The 27996-nt window shown below is 35.6% G+C and overlaps 1 protein-coding gene and 1 pseudogene across 2 annotated transcripts; both read right to left on the bottom strand.

Annotated features, from left to right (window-relative positions):
- Positions 1-3687: 3687 nt before the first annotated feature.
- LOC112471633 lies at positions 3688-3803 on the bottom strand (annotated as a pseudogene).
- An 8649-nt stretch (positions 3804-12452) lies between these two features.
- Positions 12453-27294, bottom strand: EXOC1L (exocyst complex component 1 like). Of its 2 annotated transcripts, none has more exons than XM_025040204.1 (3): positions 27170-27294; positions 18588-18718; positions 12453-12742 (listed from the first exon to the last, which is right to left on the bottom strand). In XM_025040204.1, the coding sequence occupies exons 2-3, from the start codon at positions 18687-18689 to the stop codon at positions 12476-12478; spliced, it is 369 nt and encodes a 122-aa protein (XP_024895972.1). In that variant the 5' UTR covers positions 18690-18718; positions 27170-27294; the 3' UTR covers positions 12453-12475. The 2 variants fall into 2 exon arrangements, with proteins under 2 accessions (XP_024895972.1, XP_015452978.1); XM_015597492.2 differs by having other exon boundaries at positions 27150-27288.
- Positions 27295-27996: the final 702 nt, after the last annotated feature.

The raw sequence follows: 27996 nt of genomic DNA, 5'->3' as shown, positions 1-27996 counted from the left end.
GTACATGTTGGCCAGTTCTGCAATTCTCTTTGAGTTAATCTCATTCAGTGGTTTTCAACTGGGGGTGATTTTGACTCCCAGAGGACATTTGGTAATGTCTGGAGACATTTTTGATTCTCATTACTGAGAGAGTTCTACAAGCATTTAGAGTAGATGAGAGAGACACTGCTAAACAAACTGCAATACACAGGACAACCCTCCACAACAAAGAATTATCCAGCCTAAAACATCACTAGAGAATTAGATGATTGAAAAATATTACATGAGATTAAAAAAATGTTTGTTTCTTTAAGCACCCCTACAATATCTGGGAAATAATTATATTAATTCATAATTTCCTGGCTCATACTTCCCCAAGAAGGGAAAAGAGGCTGCTCTCACATCATAAATAAGCTGCTTTCAGAGGCCGGGGAAACAAGTGGGCAGAGTGTCCATCAGTTCTCTTTATCCAGACTTGGCTTCGCTAACCCAAGAATTGAAAGTTTTCAAGCTTCTCCCACAACCAGCTGTCAAGGTTAATAAGTCAATGGAGTTGCAGGATCATGTACTCATTTGCTACTGGCTTAAGGATAAAAAAATGTATATCATTTGCAAATGTGAAGTAAGGCAACTATGAATCAAAGAAATACCTTTAAAATTTAGATCTCCTTGTTACAAAAAAATAAATCTGGTCTTCCAAATAAAATCTAACTTTTATGTTTATAAAATGTCTATTGTGGCAGGCACTGTAATATGTGCCATGAGGAACTCAAAGATGAACTACCTTTCACCATGCCTTCAAGGATCTTGGAATGAAAGTGATGACCATTGGGAATATCCACCCTGGACTTCCTTGTCTATGCAATGCTTTGGTATGAATTTTTAATGAAGCCTGCCTTTTTATCTTTTTAAAAGTAAAAATAAATAAATAAAATTTTAGGTAGCATATAACTCTCCCTAAAGGAGATTCCCAGAGCCCAGGCAGGCAGAATGCATTCCTTGCTACCAGCCATCCTCCCAACCCCCATCTAGGTGAGAAAACAAAGTCAGAAGGACTCAGGTTTCTGAGAGTAGCAGGTGAGCAAGAAAAGCAACATGAGGAGTTTGTTACATTGAGTTATTGGTCTCTATTCTTCCTCAATATTTCTATTACACTTTCACATTCTTAATATAACTTCGTGGTGTGCGGAGTATATTTCCCTGCCATTTGAACTTGGTCTTAGCCTAGTGACTTCCTTTGATTAATGGATAGATATGATGTGAGCAGAAGTTTGAAATATGCTTGCCCAATTAGACTTGCCCTTTGTGTTCCTGTTTGTGATCACAAGAAGAAAAAGTTCTGGATAGTTGTTTGTCCAAGAAGGAAGAGAGATGTGGAGCAAACCTGAAGCTTGGAGCCCAGTGCAGCTCAGTCCAGCCAGCTAAGATCGGCCATATTCTAGTAAACCTAAAGATGTATGAGCAAGAGCTAAATTCTTGTTTTTAAGCCACTCAGACTTATAGTTGTTTATTATATGGCATTATTGTGAAAATAGCCAGCTGATAACAAAGACATGCTCAGAATATAGTCAATAGGGAATGTGAACAATTGCTAGAATGAGAATATTCATAGGTAATCTCCATGAGTGCAGATGAGGGTTATGAGGGAGGGAGCTTGTTACACAGGAACTCCAGGCCTGGAACTTGCACCTGGGTTTGGATATTCTGGAAAAACTACCAGGAAGACCGGAGGAGAGAGAAACGCCGTTTATTACTCATGAGGTAGGGAAGCTTCAGCAGCATCTGGTCGGAGCTGCAGGAAAAGACTGCTGCTGACCAAGAGCAAGCAGAGTTTTTTGTGCCCACAAGCAGAGGGAGGGGCAATCTCACAAGGGGAACATTTGCCCTCTCAGACGGATGAGAGCGAGATGTGCTGCTTGGTTACAGGAGCAGATAACGTCCGTGGGAGCATCAGGAAACGTCCTTGGGAGTAGGCACTTCTGAAAGCTCTTTGTGCACTGCCTTACCTGGCTGCTGGCCGGGTAGCCATCAGTCTTCAGAGTACGTGGAGGGGCTATGTTCTGAGTTAATCCTACAGAGCTCTTTCACACTGCTCCAGAAATCAGCTTGCTGGCCTGGAATTGTAGATTGCACCTGTAAATTGTCTTCTAAATTAATTTATGACTGTAAGAGGAATGATTTTTCTTTAGATGCGGTCCTCTTGTGTGGCACACAACCTGAATACCTGTATGAGTGACTGCCAGTCTTGGCAACTAGGCCTTAAGAATTTCGAACTGCTTGCGGTAGCTAAGATAAAAGAGCAGTAAAAGAAAAAAAGATATAAGGAAAGAGTATAGAGTTAAACTTAAAAAGAGTGAGGGGAAAAGACACTGAAGGCAAAGGGGAGAGGAGAGAAAAATAAAATAAGGCTAATGTGATCCGGTTTTCAAATAAGTACCTAAAAAGTCAAATTTCCTTTATAAGCATTATATGTCAAGAAAATAAATACTCATATCTTGAGTACCTCCTGTGTTTAATCCAAAGGTGAATAAGATACTATCTTAATTCTCTTTATAAAGACATCACTCCAATATAGGAAGTGGTCACTTTTCTTAAACACACTCTGAACTTTTTATGTGAGAAGCAAACACATGAGCTACATGGATAGGTTTTATTAGTTGGAAAGGACAATACAAGACTTGACAGGATGTATGAGGTTTTTTCCTAGTCTATCATCATTTGAACTGCCTGCTTTGACAAAAAAGTGTGTTTACTTGTCCTCAATTAGAGGGCATTTTCATTTTCAACACAACTAGATAACTAGGTGACAGTTTCAGGGAGTGAGATGCAACTAACTCATTTTTTCATATTTTGATATTGTTTGTATATATAATGGACTTCACCTTTTAGCTACTTCATAGAAATCAACTGAAATAGGTCTAAAAATCTTAGTTTCAGAAAAAACATTAACCTTATGGAACAATTGCAAAGATAGTACAGAGACCTCCCACATACTATTTGCCCAGCTTTCCCCAATGCTAACATCTTACATAACCATGGTACAATTACGAAAAATAAGAAATTAACCTTAGTATAATATCACTAACTAAATTACAAACCTTATTCAGATTCCTCCAGTTTTTATACTAATATCCTTTTTCTGTTCCAGGATTCAATCCAGGATCCCACATTACATTTAGTTGTCATGTCTTCTTAAGCATCCAATCTGTTCATCAGTGTTAGGGGTTGAATTATGTCCCACCACCCTGCCCCCTGCGAATTTATATGTTAAATTCCTAACCACCAGCACCTCAGAATGAGATCTTATTTGGAGATAGGGTCTTTATAGAAGTAATCAAGTTAAAATTAGGTCAGAATAGTGGGCTCTAATCCAATATGTCTGTAGTCCTCATAAAAACAGGAAATGGACCCAGATGCATACACAGAAGGAAGATGATGTGAAGATACCAGGAGAAGATGGTCTTCTACAAGCCATGGGGAGATGGAACAAATTTTTTCCTCACAGCCCTCAGAAGAAACCAATATTGCCGATACCTTGATCTTGGACTTCCACCCTCCAGAACAGTGAGACAATAAATTTCTGTTGTTTAAGCCACCCAATTTGTGGTACTTGGTTATGGCAGCCCTAGGAAGCGAATATATTCAATCTTTCTTTGTCTTTCATGCTATTGGCACACCTATTATTATTATTATTATTATTATTATTTATGCCTACAGCACCTGGTCTTCCTAGGTGGTCTCCCACCCAAGTACTAACCAGGCCCGACCTTGCTTCGCTTCCGAGATCAGACATCGGGCTTGTTCAGGGTGGTATGGCTGTAGACAATGGACTGTGGCTCCACTGGGGCATGAACCCAGGACCTTCTGTGTGTAAAGCAGACGTACTAACCACTACACTATGAAACCACGTACAAGCACACTTTTTAAAAATGACTTGGTATGGATGTCCCACTAATAGGTGATGGAACCAGACCGTTATTACATCTACTAATTTTAAGAAGTAACATTTACTGTATGCTTACTGAGGTCACTCTGTTGGAGCTTTCATTGCCTATCTCACTGTTAATATCCTCTTAAGAAGGCTTATTATGTGTCTAACATTGGCTCTGGATTCTCCTATTTAATTTTCGCTGTATCCCTTTGAGGTAGGTACAGGAGAAATCTTCTTATCTAGAATGCGTCTTTGACCACATAATTGAAAAAGGAGAAGAAAAAAAAATGGCGTAGATGATAGAGGCTCTGTTCATCCCTCTGGTGACCGAGTCAAAATTGTGACAGTAATAAGGAGCAGCAGCAAGGAAAAATTGCCTGGGATCTAGATGAACAAGCCTTACAACTACAGAGAAGTCCCAGAAATCACCCTACAACAGCGGAAGGTAGGAAGGGGAAGGACCCAGGGCTGCCGGGTCTCCAGAGGCTGAGTGAGATGGAGCCTGCGGCAGTGGCAGTAGCAGACAACTCTTAAAGGGGTTGCATCCGTGAGCGGATTTTTGCGGTGACAGACCTGCTCGCTCTGAGCACCAGTGTCGATACAGCTGCGCTCAGGGGGCACCAGGGACTTACAGGGAGACATTGTTGAAGTGAGGGCCAAGGCGAGATTCGCTCTGTACAGAAGTGCCTGCGATATCCATTGTTCCTCTCTTGAGCCCTCCCCACTCCCAGTTCACAGTCAGACACGGCACAGCCATAGCCGTGACATCATCAAACTGAATAACAGGGGTCGCTCTACCCAGAAGATTCCCTGAAACCCCGCCTCCCCCAACTTGAGGCACCACCTAAGCCACATCCAGGTGTACTGTCAGTGGGTCAAGTGCTCCTTGCTGAGCAGTGCCTAGACTCACACTGGTAGCAGCTGGCCTCGGATTCTGGTGTGGCCTTTTGAGGCAATAAGTACAGCATTTGTGGATCGCATGCTGACTCTGGCCCCAGAGGGGCACAGGCTTGGTTAAATTTGGCCGGCAGTCCCCATCAGGACTGTGTCACTGGTTACCTACTTCACAAATCCACACTTATAAGACTGGGAGACTTAAGAGCTTTGCTTAGTACATAGAAACAGACACAGAAAGGCAGCCAAAATGGGAAGACAAAGAAGCTGAAACTGTGTGAGAGAACAGAGATCCAGATATAATGGAGTCAAGTAATCTAACAGATGCAGGATTCAAAATACTGGCTATAAAGTTGCTCAATGAACTTTTGAGAAGTGTAGATAATTTCAGTGAGAACTGAAACAAAGAAATAAAAATCATAAAAATGGAAATGGAAATTATAAAAGAGAACCAGCTTGAAATGAAGAACATATTATCTGAGATGAGAAGTATATTAAATAGAATAAACAAAAGAATAAACAGAGTGAATAAAGAAAAGGATCAAATGCCCTATCTAGAGGACGAGAAAGCCAAGGACACTCAATCAGAATGGCAAGAGATAAGATGCCAAGACTAGAAAAATAATTTAAGGAACATATGGGACGGCTGGTGTAACAGAAGAAAATCAAGATATTGAACAGCTGTTTGAAGAAATAATGATGGAAAACTTCCCTAACCTGGTGAAGGAAATAGACCTAAAACCCCAGGAAGCTCAGAGAATTCCAAAATTCAGGGATCCAAAGAGGCCCACACCAAGACACATCATAATTAAAATGCTAAAGGTTAAATACAAAGAGAGAATATCAAAAGTAGTAAGAGAAACACAGATAATTATTTGTAAGGAAATACCCATAAGACTGGCAGCTGATTTCTCAAAAGAAACCATGCAGAGCAGAAGGGCTTGACACAAAATATTCGACAGGATGAAGACCCAGGATCTACAACCAAGAATAATTTATCCAGCAAAGTTATCATTTAGAGTTCAAGGACAGATAAAGAGCTTCCCAGACAAAAATAAGCTAAAGAAATTTATCACTCCCAAGCCAGTATTACAGGAAATGTTGGAGGGACTTCTTTAAGAAGAAAAGACATGTATCAAAAACAGGACTAAAGAATGGTAACAACTACATTCCTATGAATAAATACCTTAAATGGAAAAAAATTAAGTGTTTCAACCAAAAGATAGAGTGGCTAAAAGGAAAAGAAAACAAGCCCTGGCATATGAACAGGAAGGGGATGGGAAAATATATTGCTTTGATGGGCCTAGAAGGTATTTAAATCAGACAGAGAAAGATAAACACTATATGATTTCACTTATATGCAGAACCTAAGGAATAAAAAGAACAAACTAATCAAAAACAGATTCACAAATATAGTGGACAATTTGGTGACGGACAGAGGGGAGGGGGTTTTGAGGGGCTGGGAGAATAGTATGAAGGGTTAAAGAAGTACAAGTTAGTAGCTGATGGATGGTCATGGGGATGGGGAACATGGTATAGGGAGTGCAGTTAGCATTAACAGTACACGATGGTTCCCTTTTCTCCACATCCTCACCAACTCTTGTTATCTTTTGGGGGAGGGCAATAACCATTCTAATAGATGTGAAATAGTATCTCATTGTGGTTTTGAATTGCCATTCCATGATCAATGATATTGACCATCTTTTCCTATACCTCTTGGCCATCTGTATGTCTTCTTTGAAAAAATGTCGATTGAGATTTTCTGTCTTTTTTAAAATTGTTTTTGTTTGTTTTTTTGCTATTGAGTTGCTTAAGTTCTCTCTATATTTTAGATGTTAGCCCTTTATCATATATATGATTTACAGACATTTTCTCCCGTTCAGTAGGTTGTATTTTTATTTTGTTATGTTTGAAGAGTTGTAACTTGCAGAATGTCCCTCGATTTGGATTTGTCTGATGTTTTCTCATAGTTAGATTAAGGTTATAGATTTGGGGTAAGAATATTACAGAGATAATGTGCCTTTCTCAGTGCATCATATCAGGGGCCACATAATATTGATATGTTCCCTTACTACTGGTGATATTAACCTTGATTCCCTGGTTAAGGGGCTGTCTATAAATGTCTGCCCCTGTAAAGTTACTATTTTTTTCATTTTAGTCAACAAATATTTCAGAGAAGACATTTTGAGGCTATGAAAATGTCCTATTTCTCCTGATACATTTACTCATTAATTTTGCATTCATTTGTTGATTTTGCCTGCAGCAATTATTACTGTGATTTTTAATGGTGATTTCTATTTGTAATTTTTTTCTACTTTTTAAAATTTCCCTCATGTTTTCTACTTTTATTACTTGGAATTACACCATAAGAAAGAGTTGTTCCTTTTCCCCTCATTCATTCATTTCTTTCAGTATGAACTTACTTTATTCTTTAGGTTGAATTCTAATACTTCCATTGTTTGTTATGTAGCTCAAATTATTCCATCTCTGGCTATTGGAAGCTATTTCATGTTGTTTCCCATGTCTTGTTGCCCTCATTCTTTTTTTTTTTTTTTGAGCAGTTCCTTGCCCTATGGCACTATAAGATATTATAGTTTTATCTAGTATTTTCCCTGCCCTAGCCTTTCTCAAGGAACTCTGGCTTCTTTAATAGGAGAGTGATATCTCAAAATGATCTTTAGCCTTTGTGTCTGAATGTAGATGTAAGTATTTTTAAATGTTTTATTATGAAATATCGAAAACATACACAAAAGTAGAGAGACTGACAGAATAAACTCCCATGGATTCACCATCCAGTTTCAGTAATGATTATGCCAATCCTTTTTTAAATTGTCCTCCATTTATTTTTTTGGAAGTATTTGAAAATAAATGCCCACTTCATGCCATATCACCAGCAAACAGCCCAGTATCTAACTATCTTATGTAATTTATAAGGATTTTTATGAAACATACCCATCACATCTTTATCACACTTAACAAAATCGACAATCATTCTTTAAAATCTAATACTCTCCAAATTCAGATTTCCCTGTGTCAAAACCATCTTTTTATACTTGGTATATTCAAATCAAGGTCCAAACCAAGTCCACATGTTGTATTTGGATATTATATTTCTCAAATCTTTTCTATCTTAAATAAGAAAATAATAAAGTGTTCCTGCCCACACACACTTTTTAAAGCTTGATTTGTTAGAGAAACTGAGTCACTGATGCTTTGGAATTTCGAAGTAGTTAAAGCTAAAATATTGATTAGATTTGAGTTCCCTTTGTAGGTAAGACTCCTTCACTGGTAGTGCTATACTCTTCTTACTATATCACATCATGAGGACGTAAGGCTGACATCTACTTTTAGAGATACTAAAATTGCTTATTGGGTTTAGATAATGTTGGCCTTGTCTCTCCATTGTAAAGTTCTCCATAACCTTTCACCTAATGGTTTCAGCATTCATTGAAAATTGTTGCCTAAATCCATTATTTCATTAGAAATTGCAAAATGGTAATTTTCTAATTCCGTCACTCTCACTGCATTTATTATTTGGAATTCTTCTTTAAAACTTTCCCCTTATCATCTATTTCTTGAAATAGTTTGTATAGGAAAGGCAAGATACATGCTTGAGTCTTTCCTTTACCAATTTTCAGGTGTTCCAATGATGATAAATGAAATTTTTCTAGTATTATTAAATTCATAGACATATATTTGCTGTGTTTCATTCTATTATAGTCATTTTCTTAATAATGCTCAAATTGTCCCATCTTAGGCCAGTGGAGCTATTTCAAATTGGATATTTTGTCCTTTGGCTGACTCTAAATTGACTTTGATAGCTTCTTTTTTTCCTGGTACATCAAGATGTCCCATGCTCATCTTGTACATTTTCTGCCTCAGACCTAGAATCAGTAATTTCTTCAAGCAATCTTCATTCTTTTCAGTGGGAAATGGTATTTATAGACAATCTTGCATGCTGAGATGCTCATTGCTCACAAAGACTTCGCTTCAAGATCTCAGGACAAATCTAAGAAATGCATGCTTATTTTTTAAAAAGGAGTTTATAGTAATAAGTTTATATTAATGTTTCCAATTAAATTTATTATTACAGGGGTTTAATTTCTTTTATTTTACATTTGTATATTCTCTCTCTTAAACTTAAAAAATTTTGGTTTCTAATGACATTAACATAACATATGCTTTATCTTACAATACTCAGTACTCCTATAATAGTGTCCAAATAACACTACCAATATTATAGTACTATAATTAAACTTCTGAATATTGTTTAAGTTTTGATGGATATGTGTATATAGTCATGTAATCACCACCATAATCAACATATTTCTGAATATAAAAATGGACAATGGCCAGGCTATATATAAAAATAGAACTCTGATGCCAAATCTGTAGCAACCAGCTGTGGAAGCCAGCCTACTATGTGCAATAACCAGTCCAGGAAGTCAAACTACTATCTGTAATAACCAGTCTAGAAAGCTGAATAATAACCCCTATAGAAATGGGCCCAAAACATCCACATCCAGGACTAGATTAATAATAGCTTCCCTAATTTTGACCCCCACTTCAAACTTAGGACCAACTGGAGAAAGCCAAATAGTCACCTTTAATCAAACACATAGGATGCTCTACTTCCAGTTGGACCACCTACAGCTTCCCCATGTCAGCAGCCTCTGATAAGGGCACACCGGAATTCTTCCTTCTTTTCCACTTTGTACTGCTGCATGTTGCTATATTGTGTATTTGTTCCTTAGTTTACGCAATTCATCCTCTAGTGATGGATATTTGAGCTATTAACTGAAATATTTTGCTCTTATAAACAATGTCACATCCTTGTGCATGTGTCATTCTGTATATTTGCTGAAGTATCTTTGGACTAGAGTCCTAGAAATAAAGTTAAATTGCTAGGTCAAAGTGTAGATGTATATATAGTTGTGTAAGATACTGTCAAATTCCTTTTCTATGGGATTTGTATCCTTTTTATTTCTAACAGCAATAAATTAGAGGAACTGTTTTCCCGTTTCCAATGGGATATGGTCAAAGTTCTGGATTTTTGCCAATCTGATAGATGAGGAACATAATCACCTGTAGATTTAAATTTCTCTTATTATGGGCCAGGTTGAGCATTTTTGTCATATGTTTATGTGCAATTCATTTGCAATTCTTTTTTTTTACGAAATGTCTGCTCAAATCTTTTGTTAAATTTTCAGCAAATTGTATTATTGAGCTTTTTGATCCCTCATTTTAAGAGCACTAATATATGAATGATATTAGATTATTGTTATATAAGTTGCAATTTTTTCCAGTTTATCATTTGTCATTAGTTATTTATAGTTTTTTAATGCAAAACTTCTATATTTATGTAGTTAAATTAATCATTTTTTCTTTATTATTTTTGGATTTGAGTTATAATCAAATCTAGCCAGAAGTTTTCCCCACTCTGAGTTTATAAAAAAATTTAACCATGTTTTCTTCTAGGAGTTATATAAGTTGCAATTTTTTCCAGTTTATCATTTGTCATTAGTTATTTATAGTTTTTTAATGCAAAACTTCTATATTTATGTAGTTAAATTAATCATTTTTTCTTTATTATTTTTGGATTTGAGTTATAATCAAATCTAGCCAGAAGTTTTCCCCACTCTGAGTTTATAAAAAAATTTAACCATGTTTTCTTCTAGGAGACTTAGGTTGTCTTTTTTTTTCTTTTTAACAGCTTTATTGAGGATATAATTAGCATACCATACAATTCACTCACATAAAGTGTCTGTCAATGATTTTTAGCATATTACATTATTTTTAAATTATGATAATTTATATAACATTAAATTTTCAATTTTAACCACTTTTAAATGTGCAATTAAGCACCATTAATTATATTTACAATGTTGTGCAACCACCACCTCCATCTATTTCCAAAACTTTTCCATCATCCCAAACAGAAGCTCTGTAACTATTCAGTAGTAATTCCTCATTCCTCCCTCCTCCCAGCCCCTGGTAACAACTAATATACTTCCTGTCTCTGAATTTGCCTGTTCTTGATGTTTCATACGAGTGGAATGATACAATATTTTTCCTTTTGTGTCTGGCTTATTTCACTTAGCATATTTTCAACGATCGTCCATGTTGTAGTAAGTATCAGGACTTCATGGCTTTTTAATGGCAGAATAACATTTCACTGTATGTAGATACCAAATTTTGCTTATCTATTTACCTATTGATGGATGCTTGAATTGCTTCCATCTTTTGGCTATTGTGAATAATGCTTCAATGAACACTAGGTGTACAAACATCTAGTCAAGTCCCTGATTTCAGTTCTTTTGGGTACATTCTCATGAGTGAAATTGCTGGGTCATTTGGTAATTCTGTGTTTAGTTTTTTGAGGAAATGTAAAACTTTTCTACAGTGGTCGTACCATTACGCATTCCCACAAGCAATGTATGAGGGTTTCAATTTCTCCACATCTTTGCTAACACTTGTCATCCTAGTAGGTGTGAAGTGGTGTCTCATCGTGGTTTTAGTTTGCATTTCCCCAATGACTAATGATGTTAAGTATCTTTTCTTGTGCTTATTATATATCTTCTTTGGATAAATGCCTATTCAAGTCCTTTGTTCATTTTTTAACTAGGTTATTTGTCTTTTTTGTTATTGAGTTGTAGGAGTTCTTTATATATTCTGGGTATTAAAACCTTATCAGATATATGATTTGCAAATATTTTCTCCCATTTTGTAGGTTGTTTTTCACTTTCTTGACGATGTCTTTTGATGCAAAAGTAATTTTGGTAAAGTCTAGTTTATCTATTTTCTCCTTTTGTTGCTCATGCGTTTCACATTATAAGAATCCATTGCCAAATCCAAGGTCCTGAAGATTTACCCCTGTTTTCTTCTAGGAGTTTTATAGTTTCAGGTCTTATATTCAAGTCTTTAATCCATTTAAGTTGATTTTTGTGTATGGTGTAAGTTTGGGGTCCAGTTTTATTCTTTTGTAGGTGGATATCTAGTTGTACCAGAACCATTTGTTGAAGAGATCATTCTTTCCTCTTTAAATAAACTTGGCACCCTTGTAAAAAATCAGCTTATCATAGGTGATGGGCTTACTTCTGAATTCTCAATTCTATTACATTGGTCTATACTTTTATCCTTAAGCCAGTACTACATAGTTTTGATTACTGTAGCTTTGTAGTATGTTTTGAAATTAGAGATGTTAGTCCTTCAACTTTGTACTTCTTTTGCAAGATTGTTTGGCTATTTGGTTATGAATTTGAGGATTGGCTTTTCCATTTCTGCAAAAGAAGCCATTGGAATTTTGATAGGAATTGCATTGCATCTGTGGATGGCTTTGAGTAGCACTGATATCTTAACAATTTAATATTCTTATCCATGAACGTGGGCTATCTTTTCAGATATTTAGGCCTTTTAAGATACTTCTTTAGTGGAATACTAATTTAGGCAAAACCATCTGACTCCTTCCAAAGTTACCAAGGAACACATAGGCAAAAGTCCTTACTGTTGAATGATTACATTAAAACACATTCTACTGTAATTCACGAAGCATCACTTTATTTTCATATAAATAACAATCACTGACAAAGGGAAAAAACAAAATCATGACTATAAATATTACTTAGGGAACCATTTTCATAGAGTAATAATGAAAGAATAAGATGTACATTTTCAGAGTGGCAGGGGACACAGGGACAGGCACACTAGATTGAAAGCATAAAAGCATATTCTCATAAGAACCAAGCAATCCTTGTTGTTGGAGGACCAAATGGAATCATCATTAATGTAAGTAGAATCAAAGTTCACGATCTGTAAGTCCTTCTTAAGATATTCATGATTCAGCTTATTCACAGTTCGAGCAAAGGCATATTTAGAAGCACAACTATATGCTTCTAAACTGTACACTTTCTTGAAGTGCAGATCAAAAAATGGATTGTCCTAGAAGAGAAAGAGAGACATGATTTTGTTTGTAGTCAAGAAAGTAACTAGATTTCCTGGATTCTCTCATATTCTTTTGTATATGCTTATTGATTATAAAGTATTAGTACCAAACATATTTCTACAAATGAGCTTTTCAAAACTTTACCTGCTTCAAACGCACTCCTTCGTAAAAGAACAACAATAAGAATTATTTTTGAAGCATCTGTAATTTTTTAATTACACAAATAAAATATGTCTCAGAATGTGCAGTTATCAACTCTTCTTAGGGTAGTAAATTTGAGAGGATGGGTAAGAAGGGAAGCAGAGAATAAATTGACTCACAGACTTCTGGAGGGAAGAAAAGGTTTCTCCTTTTCTCTACCAGAAGGTTGGTTCTTTGTGCTATTCCAAAGATAGAAGGGGGAAATACAGGATGACTAATTAGCTTTTGACACACTACACATCACCAACTTGATGAGTTTTAAGTTAATAGCAAGAAATTACCTTTGAAGTTAATCACAAGGTTCATTAAATCATTTAACTGAAACTGAAAATTACTAAAGACTGCTTCCAGGCTCTTGTTATACTTCTAGTGGAGATGTTTGGAGAAAAAGCAGACATCAAACCTGATCTAAGTCCTGTGTGTTAAAATAATAATACTTGCTATTGTTACTAATAGCAGTAACAACAATGCCTTGCATTTATAGAGTGCTTTTCAGTTTACAAAATGCTTTCACATTCATTATCTGCCTAACTCCTACCTCTCCTTGAGGGCAGAGGGTTTGAAATATTTATCTTTGTGTTCCTAGTGTTTATCCTTGGCAACTACTAAGTTCTCAACAGGTGTGTGTTGAATTGATCTGAAGTAGCCCTACAAAAAGAGAAGTGGAGGTAAACATTGCCTTAAATGACAAGGAGGCAGAGAGAGACCAAAGACAATGAATAATTTGTTACCATGTAGTGTGTAAACATTATATACAAATAACTTAGGCATTTACAATTTTTTTTAATAGGATAATTCTTACAGGAAGCAGGAAAAAGAAGGTGAGTTTTGAAGTTAGACAATCATTTTGAATCTCTGTTGTAACTACAGGCAAAGTACTTATGTAATCTGACCCTCACTTTTCTCCTCTTTTTAAATAAGGTTACTATGACTTTTAAATGAGATTAATCATATAAACTGCTTAGTATGAAGCTTAATAAATGATAGTTTCCTTTCCCAAATCTGCCCCCAAAGATTATGATACTGATGTTAATACCACTTTGCTTTATACCATTAACACATTTTAAAAAAACAAAACACTTTTTAAAAAGAATGGACAAGGGTGATGTGATTTTAAGTGCAGTGTTCCCTAGTCATATCTTGCAAAATTTTCCTAGCTGTCATAATTGCAGCTTGAAAGACACTTGCACAATCTCAATAAAAGGAAATCATACTCATTCCATCAGCAAATACTAATCACACTCCTAATGTAGTTTCCTCACTGAAACATTTTTTCTTTATCATGTAGAAAATATCCTTTATACTTTTGAGATACTTGGAAAGGATTAATTTTTTTTCCTTTAGCCTAATAATTAGAGCCTGAGCAGGCATGTACATAGAATATAAGTCCTCCTTCCTTCCTTCCTTCCTTCCTTCCTTCCTTCCTTCTGTCCTTTCTAGAGTAATGAATTTCAGAGGATGGGTAGGGATAGAAGAAAAGAATAAATCTACTTACAGACTTCTGAAAGGGAAAATAGGTTTCTCCTTTCTCCCTGGTGCCAAACATACCAAAATTTTAATATAAGATCCTTCCTCCCTCTCTCCCTTTTTCCCTCTCTCCCTTTTTCCTTTCATCTTTCCCACCCTCTCCCCTTCTCTCTCTCCTTCTTTCTTGATAGAATCCTAGAGCTAAAAGGGGATCTCACAGATCATTCAGTAATCTCTTGTTTATAGCTGAGATAATAGTTTTCAGAGAGGTGAAGCCCAGGTCATACATGTAGTTATTGGCAGAGGCAAGACAAGAACTAAGATCTCAATCGACCCAACACCACTTTTTGCTGTATCATCCTCTCTCCTGTTGCACCATGTCAGTCTTCAAACCCCCAGTCATTTTGATTTCTGCTTTAGAAATTAACTTCAGCTTAAAATCCATTTCATTTTAAAGTCCAATTTTCTGGCTCTAAAGTGCTCTATTTAAAACTGTATCGCTGCTATTGAAAAAATATATATGCTGACTCCTGAGGATTCAATTCCAAGAGAGAGGAGAAGTAGAAATTCCCAGAACAACTGGGATATTTTTACTTTATCCATAGGGGAAAAAAAGTCTTTAAAAGAACTACTCTTTGGATATTATAGTTTTTCTTCTGGAAATTTAATATGTTAGGTCCTAAAGGGATGAGGAAAATAGAAGTAGTCAACTTCTTTTTTGTATCTTTTTTGTAAAGAGAATGATCTTTAAATAGGAAAGAGAAGAATCAATATTGTTGTTATAGAATCAAAGGCCAGGAAAGTGAGGAGAAAATAGAGCACCGCTATCTGCTTTCAATGAATCTAAGTTGACAATCTTGATGAATGCATCCTCAGACGCTGACCAAACTTGTAGAAATAATTATGACATCAGTAATATTTGAGAACTTGAGAAAAAAATAAGAAAAGAAAAATGGTCAGAAAAAGAATGTGGGGATAGTTAATTCCTGAAACTACAGATTAGTGAACTTGACATTGATTCCTGCTAAAATTTAATGTAGTATAGAAATTTTGGCAAGTACATTAATGTATAAAGAAGAAAGAAAATAATTAAAAAATGTGTAATCCTATCTTACAGAGATAATTATCATTAAAATATTGTTTTGTTTAATAGATACATATGTATATACCTCTATGTATTTTTATATTAAAATTTAAGGTTCAGATTTCAGTTTTCAATAATATGATAGACTAAATATGAAAAATGAGACTATTGTAGAAAAGTTTTGTATTACTGACTTTTTAAAAATTGATTCAATGGTTAACAATTGTGTTCTGAGGTATCTTTTGGAAACATGATTTTTAATGGCTGTGTTTATTCCAGCATATTGATATACAATAATTTATTTAACTACTTCCTAAGTGTTGAATATTTATGTAGAATGTATTCTCAGAAAAATGCCATATGAGTACTTAGGAAAGAAAGCAGTGAAATCCAGCATGCTTTTACCAAGAAGTCATGCCAAACACACCAAATCTTAAAGATAGGATTCCTAGGTGATATCAAGATAATAGCAGATCGCATATATTGATTTCAGTAAAGATCTTAAGGACAAAATTTAGGTATTCAGTCTAGATAATTAAGGCAGAATTAAGTCCTTATGGGTATCTAATTCTCCACTGTATCCTCAGAGCTTAGCAGGGCCCGACATACCATAAATTCCCAATAAATGAATGAATGTATATGCATTTTAGATGTTAAACAAACAGTACACAGAAGGCAAATTAATAAATTTCTGCATAAAGTCTAGCTTCACCTTTTTAAAAAAATTTTATTATTAGTTTTAAGTATACAGTACATTGGTTAGACATTTATATAGTTTATGAAACAATCCTCCTGATTACTCTTTCTTTCCTCTGTCTCTACACATAGCCATTACATTACTGATGACTACATTCTCTATGCTGTGTTCCCCAACCCCGTGACCCTCTATCAACTACTAATTTATACTTCTTTAACCCTTCACCCCTTTCTCACAGCCCCCATAACCTCCCTCCCCTCTGGCCTTTACCAGACTGTCCTCTATATTTGTGAGTCTGTTTCTGATTTGTTTGTGCTTTTTGTTCTTTAGATTCCGCATGCAAGTGAAATCATATGGTATTTATCTTTCTCTGTCTGATTTAATTTACTCAGCATAACTTCTAGGTCCATCCATTTCAATGCGAATGGTAGGATTTCATTTTTTTATGGCTGTAGCTCCACCTCTTAAAAGCTATGTGACCTTGGGCAAGTCAATTAATCTCTTTAAGTCTGATTTTCCTCATGTATAAATTGGGAGTAATAATGGAATCCAATTCATGGAGTTTTGTGATGATTATGTAAAATTATATTTGGAAAGAGCTTTGTGTAGTTCCTGGCACCTGATAAGAGTTTACTAAATGGAAGATGGTAGCAGGTAGCAGTACTACTACTAGTAGTAATAGTAATGGTAATGATAATCTATCAATTACCTAGGGGTATGAACTTAGCCCTGCCCACTTCATCAATTTTATTATTGACTTGAATGAAGTCCTAAATGTTGTGCTCATTAAATCTGCATCATATTACAGTGAATATTTAAAAAAATCAAAATACTTGAAGATTTGATAATAAGACTAAAAATAAACCAGAGTAAGAATATGGCATTGCGTGGGATTTAGAATAAATGAACTTAAGTTCTAATTCATCCAACAATAACAAAAATATTAACAGAGTGCCTAATATCAATCATGCAGAAGGCTATGATAAAAGATGAAAAGCCATAATCCCAGCTTTTCAGAATCTTTCCATCCAGAGAAGAGGCAGAAAAAGCTAACAGTTGCAGTTTGTAGGATTATGGCTATAACACATTTATATCCACAATTTGATGGGGGTTGAGAGCGTAGGATTTTACCCAATGGGGAATCTGAGAATAGGGCAAGAGATAGAGGTGATTGCTCATTCTAAACCTCAAGAGTCAATAGTTAAGCACTGTGGATGTATAAAGTTTAAGGGGGAATGACCAGGGATAAAGAAGCCAGATCACCAGGGCCTTTATTTAGATTTTATTGTGTGTAAGTAAAGGGTATGGCAGATCAGATTACATGGCAAATCATACACAAAAGACTCAAGGTTTCAGTTAATTATTTATAGAAATAAGGAATCCAGAGCAAAGGAAATACAAACTAGTCACGCTAATTCTGAAGTACTGTATTTAATTCTAGAACACAGAAGCATTTCAGAGGAGAGAAAATAGTGTACTGAAGGGTGTTAAAGCAATGACATGGAATAAAGTAACACCAATGCTACTATCTCTTATTGTTGGTGTTTCTCTGTCATATTATCTTATATGATCTTCATATGAAAGTCATTTAAAGAATGAAATGAGTACATTTAGCCTAGAAGAGAGAAAACTTGAGGGAACATTGTAATTGTCCTCAACATTGTAAAGGATGCTATGTGAAAGGAAGATTGGATTTGTCCTAGATTACTCCAAATGGAAAAACTAGGACAGATGAGTGGATGTTATAATGATCAGATTTTGGTTAAACATAAGCAGGAAAATTATAAATAAAGTATGGCAATTCAGAAATGGAATGGACTCTCTCATGTGACAATGTGTTTTCCACAGGTAGAAGAGTTTGAGGAGAGACTAGGAAAACTATTTGTCACATAGTCAAGTGGAGAGATTGGAGTATACACTTTCCGCCCACACTTTGACTGTAAGGTTGTAGAATTTCCAAGAGTTATTGATCCTTCTGGTGCATTGAGTGACTAACTGACAGTAAAATTTAAAGAAGATGAGGGAAGGAATCCCCAAACCTTATGGAGGAAATTGGGGTGGGTAGAGAGTAGTGGTGGAAACATTGTATATTCAAAGTTTCAGAATTGACTGGAAGGTTGTATTTTAACCTGTTAAGAAGCTCTTGGAAAAAATGCTTTTAAATTTGATAGACGAAATTCAAAATGCAAGTGAAATAAACAGAACAACAACAACAATAACAACAACAACAACAAAAACAGTAGTTCATCCCAGTAGATTAAACCGTACAACTTAAGAACAATATGTCATCTTAATACTTAGTTACATGCCAAGAATATATAAAGGAGAATATTGAACATAAAGATCTCCAGCGTATCGATCCCACGTCTCCCTTACAAAGCGTAACACTTACGGTATCTGCTTCTTTTCCATCAATCATCTGCAGATCATTCAAAGACCACTTTTTTGTTACTTCATATTTTTCGTCTAAACCTATTCTGTAGTGTTTCACCATGATTATTTTTACTTCTTCACTTTTGGTCACTGTAGGACAGAAAAAAACACTTAGTTTACATAAATTCTTAGATGATAATTATTCATCATCATACTTTTCAGTATTTATATATCTCTTTTTCATATACTAAGCTTGAATCTACATTATATCTGCACTCCACCCCATTTATGAACTCTGATTTATCTGAACTTTCATGAGTATGCCCCAAATTTGCTCAGTGTGTTAACTTTATTTTTGCTACAATTGTGGTTACATACAACCATAATAATGTCTGTCAGATAGAACATTAAGTTATGTGCTTTCAGCTATGAGATTTGTGGTGGGGAATGGGGTTCAACTCAGGGCAGGAAATAAGAGGCTTAGTGTTAGCATACAGCCAGTGCCAAAGTATTTACCAGAACAAGTTGGAATTTTAATTTATGACAAATAAGAAAGTGAGGTCAGGAAATAAACAGTTCTGTTCACACAGCAACACAATGTTAAGAGTGACCATGAAAATACTCCCGTGTACACTGTGAGATTTTTGATGTAGAAGTGCTCGCATCACAGCTACTGTTTGGTATTGTTTGAGATTTTTAATCCTCTCTAGTGTGTCTCCAAAATTCTAGTATTGAAAATGTGTCACTCAGGCAAAAAGTTTTAGTACTATACTTTGAAAGGTATTAGAAAATTATTGCTTATTTTATGTAAACAAAATAAGAAAATAATTTCTTGGCCTTAAAATCATTCTTTGGTCTCATAAGAACACATAAGAATCAACCTTCGGTGTTAGAACTCCCGAATTAAAAATTACCAATGAGTCTGAATTATAAAGAAGTATTTACTGAGTGTCTGCTATTTGCCTGATAGAACTACTATAGATGCTGCAGAGGGTACAAATATGAGACACGGTCCCTGTCCTCTAGAAAGTTATGGTTTTGTCGAGGAGACAAAGTTAACACACATGAGTTGCATAAAATATATATTATAATGATATATATGTATAATTATGTAGCGATGGCAATCAGAATTGAGTGTCTTAAACGTTCTTTCAAGATGGTTGATGCAATTTTGAAAGTACCACTTGGCATGCCCTCCTTGTCAAGAAGATATAAAAGATTATACTGCAATATAATCATAGTGATAGATAAGCAATCTGGAGCCAACTGTATATGTTCAACAGTTCTGGGAAGGGAGAGGATTGGAATAGTTAAGGAAGGAATTATGAAAGAAATATAATTCTAGATAGAGCTTTAACATTAGTTCACTTTGGAAAGGCAGAGATGATCTGAAGGCATTTCTAGGTAAAGGACAGCATGGGGAAATGAGTGGACAGCAGGAGCTGAACTGCACCATGTAGAATTAGAGAAAGTGAACTGTATAGATTGGTCAGTGTTAGGATATGGGGGCAAGAGGATTCAAAAAGTGACGGAACCACTATAGACTTGTGGTGCCCGAATCCCCACTCTGGTAGGAGGGACGGGTGGCTGGCCTAGACAGTGAGGGCTCCAGAATTGGGGCTCATGAAGGGAGTAATTCTCCTCTGAAGGGGCAGGTGATTCTGAAATTAAGGCAATCAGCTGAGCTTAATGTTGATGACAGAGATGAAGTCATCCCCTACAGAAAGAAGACTGAGCAGGTTGGCAAATCTAAGAAGAGGGCAATATGTCAGGTGTTCAGTGAAAGCTCATACAATAATACATAGTTAATAGGTTTCTTTCCTCCTTGAACAGGAGACTAATACAGTGGTGTCCTGTTAAAGGAGTATTTTTCTGGAAGTAATGATGCACAAGATACATTGAAGAATAAAAGAAAAGGGAACTGGAGTTCCCTGGAAGAGGCAGCGCGACTTGAATTCAGATACTCTGGATTCAAATCATGACATTGCTTCTTACACTGTAGTCTGAGTAAACTACTTCATCCCTCGAGAGATTAAACCTCAGTTTTCTCATGTTGTAAAGTAGACATCAGAGAGATACAAACTCATAGAGGGTAAAGATTAAAGATAAAGTATATAAATAACTTAGGATAGTGCCTGGTTTATAGCAATTGTTAAAACGTTTCATTTTGTTTGTTTTAAGAGAGTCGTCATAATCTAGGCATAATATGTGGGCTATTATTTTCATAATAGAAGTGGCAAATCCAAGTAAGATTCAAATAAGGCATTGATAACACTGGATGGAAATAACACTTGATGGAAATCAAAATAGAAAAGTATGGTTGGGTGGAATAACGATGTATCTCAGAAGAGAAGGAGATAAAAGAATATAGTTTAAGAATAAAGATATGGACTTGGAATTTTCTATGTGGACAGGTTTGCAAGACTAGGTTTATAGAGAAAAGAACAGAAGAAAGAGGTGAGGCAGAATGGAAAAGAAAAGGGTACCAGCGGAGAGGTATGAGAAGATGAGAGGGGCCATCAGAAAAGAGACAATCCTAGAAGTACAATGCTATGGAAATCAAGAGGACGGAGAATTTCAAAGATTTGGAGACAATTCTGTGAAGTCACTTTGTTGGGTAAAGTAAGAGTTCATTGGTGGCACTGAATCTAACTTGGGGAAGATCATTGATTTCTTCCCTGAGGGCAGTTTTTCTAGAATGGTGAAGGCAGAAGACAGCTTGCAGGGGAATCCTGCATGCACTCACTAACTGAGTGAATATTGTCTGCCAGTTCCTGGGTTAGGTAGGATTTAAAAAATAAATAAGAAGAGACTAAAAACTGTGATTTACTTCACATATTACAAGAATTTGGAAGAAGAGGGGTTGCATATTTTGGGGACAAAGAGAGTGATTGAGGGCCATGTTCTGGAGGGGACCTAGAGCAAAAGATCTTAACCAGGGGTAAAAAAAAAATATGGCTCAGAGTTCTGAAATTATGTGTAAAAGTCAGTGGATTTGTGCCCATGTACATTTCTCTCACCCTAAAAAAGGGCCATTAGTGGACAAAAAAAAAAAAAAAAAGGCAGTTGTACCTTTCCAGACAAAGGCTCTACTCTAGAACCAAACTACGATGTTCTTGTTCTGGCTAGCAGTCTTACTTGCTCCTTAGAGGGTGGGAGAGGATGGGGATGAGGAGAAATAACTGGATACTGAATGAAAATGTAATTTGAAGCAAATTCCACTGCCTCATCTACATGTTCTGATGACTGGTTAATTGACTATAGACCCACTGATTCATTTCATTAATTGGATAAATTTTTGATTGCCCTTTTATTAAAGGCCTTGTGCTAAGCACTAAAAAAATGAATTCTCATAAGACACCATTCCTGTGCTCACTGAGATCACAGGGAGTGGGAGCTTCAGAAAGAAAACATATAATCACAGGGCTGTGAATGAGACATGGATGGGGTAATTAGGAACATGGAGAAGGGACATCTTCATCTGATTCAGGGTCGGAGAGAGCTTCTTGAATGAGGTCATCTGCACTGTAAAGAGCAGTGGGAGTTAGCAGAATGAAGAAAGGGGTAAAGGGAGTTCTGGAGCAGCATGTGTACAAAAACATGAAATACTTGGCATTTCTGAGTCCTCACGGGCATTGGTATTGTTGGTCTGGAGTGTGACAGTGAATAGGTGTTGGGAAGAAGGTTAAGCAGGAGCTAGTTTCTGAAGGGTCTGGAATGTTAGGCTCAGGAGTTCAAATGTTATCCTGAAAGCTATGCGTGTGTGGGAGTTTGGGGAAAGGGTTGTCACTAAAGGATTTTAATGAATAGATAGGCCGAGCTATAAATTTTAGAAAGTTTTCGGGGGGCAGTTCTGTAAAGGATGGGTTGTTGGGAGAGAATGGAGAAAGATGTTTAGAAGGTAGGATCTACCAGTTATTAAGTTTTCTTATATTAATGATCACTGGCCCACTAATATCAAACTAAGAAAATAAAAGAGCTTTAGAAGTTAAACTTTTCATATAATAACGCAGCCCAGATTCAGTTTAGCCTCAACAATTTGGCAAAATAGCCTCCTCTAGAGCCAAGGAGGCTCCAAGAATTGCCTTTAGCTAAGAGTCAAAGAAGTCTACTCGGGCTGGAGTGAACCCAATCCCTAATTTCCACACTTGAGCTGTGCTACCAGCCAAAATTAAATGGCCATATCCACATTAATGGAGTGGCAAAGTGGAGATATATCAATTGTCTTAAAACAGAAATGTGTTTATGTCGTCAAAATGTTAGAGTTGGTTTCAGTAACCTCAGCGGTGCCATTGTGTAATTATTACTTAGTGAATATATCTACAGATCCAGGGAATTTCAGCGTGAATCTGCTCCAGTTTTAATATTTTAGTTAGCATTTTCAGAATTACGATCTTAAATCATGACAACCATTTATTTTCACTTTTAATTTCAAAATAAACATTGTCATTAATAACTACCTCTATTACCACGGTAAAATAGCCACTAGTATTCATGAGGCTAAGTGGAAGGAAGATTGGCTGATTGAACAAATACAATTGGTGGAATAGAGGGAAAACAGTAGCTCATGAGGAAGCTGCACAAAAATGATTTAAATAAACAAGTGACTGTTCTTTTCCAAGACTAGTGCTATATAATTGTTTTCATCACTGAAATTAAAAATAGGGAAAAGTTATTATAGTTATCAAAGACAAAAAGCTTTATTGAAAATGTTTCAATGTATTGATGGTGTCTTGGGGTCATTGCAAATGCTATTATTGATTTCATCAAAAAAGTAATTTTCATATGATATTTTTTCTGGAAATATTTTTACAAAATCAATTTTTGGGTTATACTGGGTACTATAAATTGAATGTTTATGTTTCCCCTAAAATTCATAGGTTGAAATCCTAACCTCCAAGGTGATCAGGTCATGAGGGCAGAGTCCTCATGAATGAATGGCATTAGTGCCCTCATAAAAAGATCCCAGAGAGATCCCTTGCCCCTTCTGCCATGTGAGGTAACAGGAAGAAGATGGCAGTCTGTGAGTAAGCAGGTCCTACCCAGACATGGAATCTGCCAGTGCCATGATCTTGGACTTCCTAGCCTTCAGAATTGTGAGAAATAAATGTTTGTTGTTTATAAGCCACCCAGTTTTCAGTATTTTGTTTCTTTTTCTTAACTTACTCTTATTTAATACTCTTATTGTTAACACTTATTGTAAATGATTTGTTAGATTCTCTAGCTCACAGAGAATTAGTTCTGTTCTGGCATCAAAATGTAATATGTATGGAGAAATTATGCATACTATTTTCATAATTCTAGTAAGTGCCAATTACTTTCAAATTAATGTCTATGAATGGAAAATGTTCATTCTTAGACATTAATTACTTAAAAATAACCTGTATCTGAATATGTATATAATTTTTATTTATAAAATGTACAATTTAATATATAATTTATTATATATTAAATATACATACTCATGTTTACTGCATATTTTATTTTTATTATAAATCTTTACAGTATATACTACTTACACATATATATTTCAGCATATATTTTCACAGTAAATACATTTTTCTGCATCTTTAAAAATATAACCCTATCTTTTATTTTATTTTTTTGGAACATAGTTTAACATGTTTGCGTTTTCCTACTGAGGACTTAACAGGAGAGCACCATGTGAGATATAGGTGTTATTATTTCCATTTTGGAGATGTCACAGAGATTAATTATTTTGCCCCAAATTTCATGGCAGGCAGGTGAGCAAAGTAGAGTTAGGTTTTACACTAGATCTGTCTGATTCCAAGACTTTCAATGACCATTCCACCATGTCTTGCTACTTCCCATGTAATTATAGTTAGTGATTTATATTCTATTTCGAGTCTTTCAGAATTTCTTTAATTCATTTCACTCTTATCATTGCACAAGTGACTTATCCTTTTCAAGTGCCCACACATAAAAGAGCTCCTCTCTACTTCATAAGAAGATGCTGCTTTTAACTGCCAGGGATAATGATGTTCTAGGCTAGGGGAAGCTAATCCAAGGAGAAGTGACCATGCAAACCCAGAAGTGAGAGGAGACTAAGGTGCCAAGAAACCCCCAACATAAATCCTAGCAAACTATAGAGAGAGCAATTGAGTTTATGACATCTGATTTTTTTACATTGACAGGAAATCACAAACATCTGGTCGCGAGACTCCTGCAAGTGACAGATTGTGATCGGATAAATAGAAAGTTTAACTTATTTAAACACATCTTCTTTAATTTGAAAAATGCGTGATGGAATTTGACTACTCTAGACCTGTGATTCTTAAAAATTTAGAACTGCTGGATTGTAGGACATAAAAAGCAATCATAATTATGCATCTCATTACTTCCTGAAGGTGATCAACATTCAAAATTTGGAGTAACCTGCCTCAACAATTGTGATGTGACTTGTTTGATTCATATCAATGGAAATTTTCTGAGTAAAGCGTGGTCAGAGATTTAGGACTGTCAAGCATTGCATTGATTTTACCTTAAATTACTGTTCTTGTCTTAATGTATTTGAAATGGCCATAAAGAGACGTTGATGTTACATTTGGGGAAAGTGCTTTCTAATTGATGGATGTGATATAGAGGAGAGTTGTGAAAAGTCAGTGAACTAATATGACTTATAATGTTAACTTTTGCCTATAATATTACAGTATAATCTTCTTTTCCTCACATCTGAGAGGACCTTGTTTTCCCTTGCTTCTTATATGACAGAATCATTGAATTTTACTAATGAAAGTGATCACCTACTTTAGTTGGTCATTTTCCAGATGAGAAAATTGAACCTTATAGAGGTAGCCTTCAAACATGTTAACAATGCCAACCCCTTGACCTTCCAATCCTGGTTAAAAAGATTCATGTCATTTATGAGAAAAGACAGCAAGTGACCCCAGCCCACAATATTTTTCTCAGAACTCAAGGATATTGGTGGTGGTGGTGGTGGTGAGGGGGTGGGTGGAAATCACATTCAATTCCAAAAATTTAATTCTAGGACACTTTATTTCTCCCAGTTAGAACAAGTTTAGTTAATTATATAGTTAAAGGGAGGTGTTAAGATATATTTTGGTAAATTAGATATATATTATTGTGATTATTTTATTTTTATAAGTTTTTCTATAAAAACACTTATATATTAATGTTACATGATGAGTAATTAGCTTTATAAAGTAGGATCACAATATGTATAAAATTATTAAATATTAATGTTGGAATAAGCATCTTCTCTAACATATTAAGTCAAATACTTTAAGATTTGATGGTTAGGATACAATATAATTTCTAAAATTGTTTTATTTAACTTTTTTCCATACTTTAAATTATTTCCTTTTCCTGAGCTGGTTAAACTTTTTACCTTGCTGAAGTATACTCATATATTTTGTATTTAAATATCCTTTATATTTTGAAGTGTATTCATAAACTTTCTATTTATATAGCAAAATATGCTAGGTAAAGTGTTAGATATATATCACTGTTTTTATTATTGAGTAAATATGATAATAGGAATGAAAGAATTTTAAATAATTCTTAGCACTTTTTTTTTAAAGATGTTTTACTTCTCTTACAGTACTCCCTTTTGATACTATTAGAAAGTCCTTCTAAGCTCATTACCAGAAGGGAATTATAACAAGTTGTTTTCTGAAAATGCTGAAGTGTGTGCCTTATAAAGGAAAGTCCACAATGAATCCTAAGAGTTTCTAAGCTCTTTCCTCTGAAGCCTTGAAAAGTATTAAAAGGCATGGACTGGGAAAAGGGAATGCTGTATATTAAATTCGATAATGGCACAAGTATTTCTGTCCAAACTCAGCAAAAAAGTACAGGTTAGGCAAGTCATAATTAAGTGGAAAAGCCAATTTCTACCTTTGGGCAATATTTATGAATTTTAAAACCATGAGGGAAAATATTTTAGTTTGATAGTTTAGAGCACATGCTTTAACCTTAGAGTTCCATCTTCATGAACTAATTTTTACCATTAAAGTATTATTTCTGTGAGCATGCTTCCTACGAGAGAAAGAATTTTTAAAAGATTATTTCTCTATTCAAAATAAGCCCTCGAAAGAAAACTGAAGGTCTTTTTTCTTTCGTAACATGGAAAGGGAGAACCCTAGTTTTCTAGATTAATTGGAAATGGAGCTCAATTCTCCAATGTATTTAAAAATATACGGAGAGCTCTGTATAATGAGCTCTGCAATGTTTAAATACATTGGAGAGCTCTCTGTTGAATTGTTAAAAATGAGCTCTTCTACAGTAAAACTGCATGCCATGCAAGTGAATTAGATAAAAGATTGGAGACAAAATAATCAAATCAGGAAAGGGATATACCCAGTTTCATTTCTGTACAATTAGTCCAAATATTCTTAATACAGAATTTTTTTTCTGTCTTCCATTTTAGCACCTAAAAAATTTGTGTAGAATCCGAATTTTTAAACTTGTCATAGTTAAGTTCTATCACGAGAAGACACATGTGCTGTTAATATACAGGAAAATAAATACAAAAACGTCCCTCTTATCAGCCAAGCATTAGAGTTATTTACATTTAAAAAGTATAACAGAAAGAACAGATTACCTGACACACAGAGGTAATACCTATCCTGGACCGAAAACTCTATTTCGATAAACTCGTACAGATTCTGCGAGAGTGGCTTAAACAGTTTCTTCTCCAAGTCCTCTTTTACCAATGATGACATTTCCTCCAATTCCACTTGGCCTGATATCTTGTCTCAAGCTCACCCTTTCTCTCCTTTTGCTGCCTCGGTTGCCCGTTTTGGTCTGCAGCTCCTGGAGGAGTCGGGCCCACCCCCCAGCCTTCACTCTCTTAAGTTCGCCCTGCTGGCGGGCCTGGGCTCCCAGAGCGCTCCGCGCGGCCAGACCCCTCGCTGCGGTATCAGCTTAGTGGCAGCGGCGGCAGCAGCAGCCAAAATACAGCAGCAGCACTAGCCCCACCGTCACTTTTCAGCATCCAGGCTCAGGCAGGCTGCTCTCTGGAGCTCTCCTGTGGTTTGTTGATCGGGAACATATTTATGAACACCAGCAGATGTACTTGTGGAGTCCCCTGCTTATCCTAGTCTAGCAGCCCTTTCCCCTTTCACATCGCTCTTCAGAGGAAGACCACTACTTCAGCTTGATTCCATTATATAAATCAGCTGTCTGGCTCTATTGATTAGGATCATTTTCTATTAAGAACTTTGCTATCATCAGTAAGAGGAAAAGCATGCTTGTTTGCTCCTGATACTTCCAACAAGTCTCTTTCCTCCTTTCTTTTCCCCTCCTGCAATTTATTCAGACCTTTGCTTCCACGAGAGCACCAATTCCTGGTCTAAATTGTTTTAAAACTGGGCTCACTTTAATGTTATTTATCCCTCTACTCACAAAGAAAATTTTACTATGTACTTATAGGGGCAAAGCATTATATT

Source organism: Pteropus alecto, unplaced genomic scaffold, assembly GCF_000325575.1.
Source record: "Pteropus alecto unplaced genomic scaffold, ASM32557v1 scaffold57, whole genome shotgun sequence".
NCBI classification, from domain to species: Eukaryota; Metazoa; Chordata; class Mammalia; order Chiroptera; family Pteropodidae; genus Pteropus; species Pteropus alecto.
This window is presented reverse-complemented; position numbering and strand designations above follow the sequence as displayed.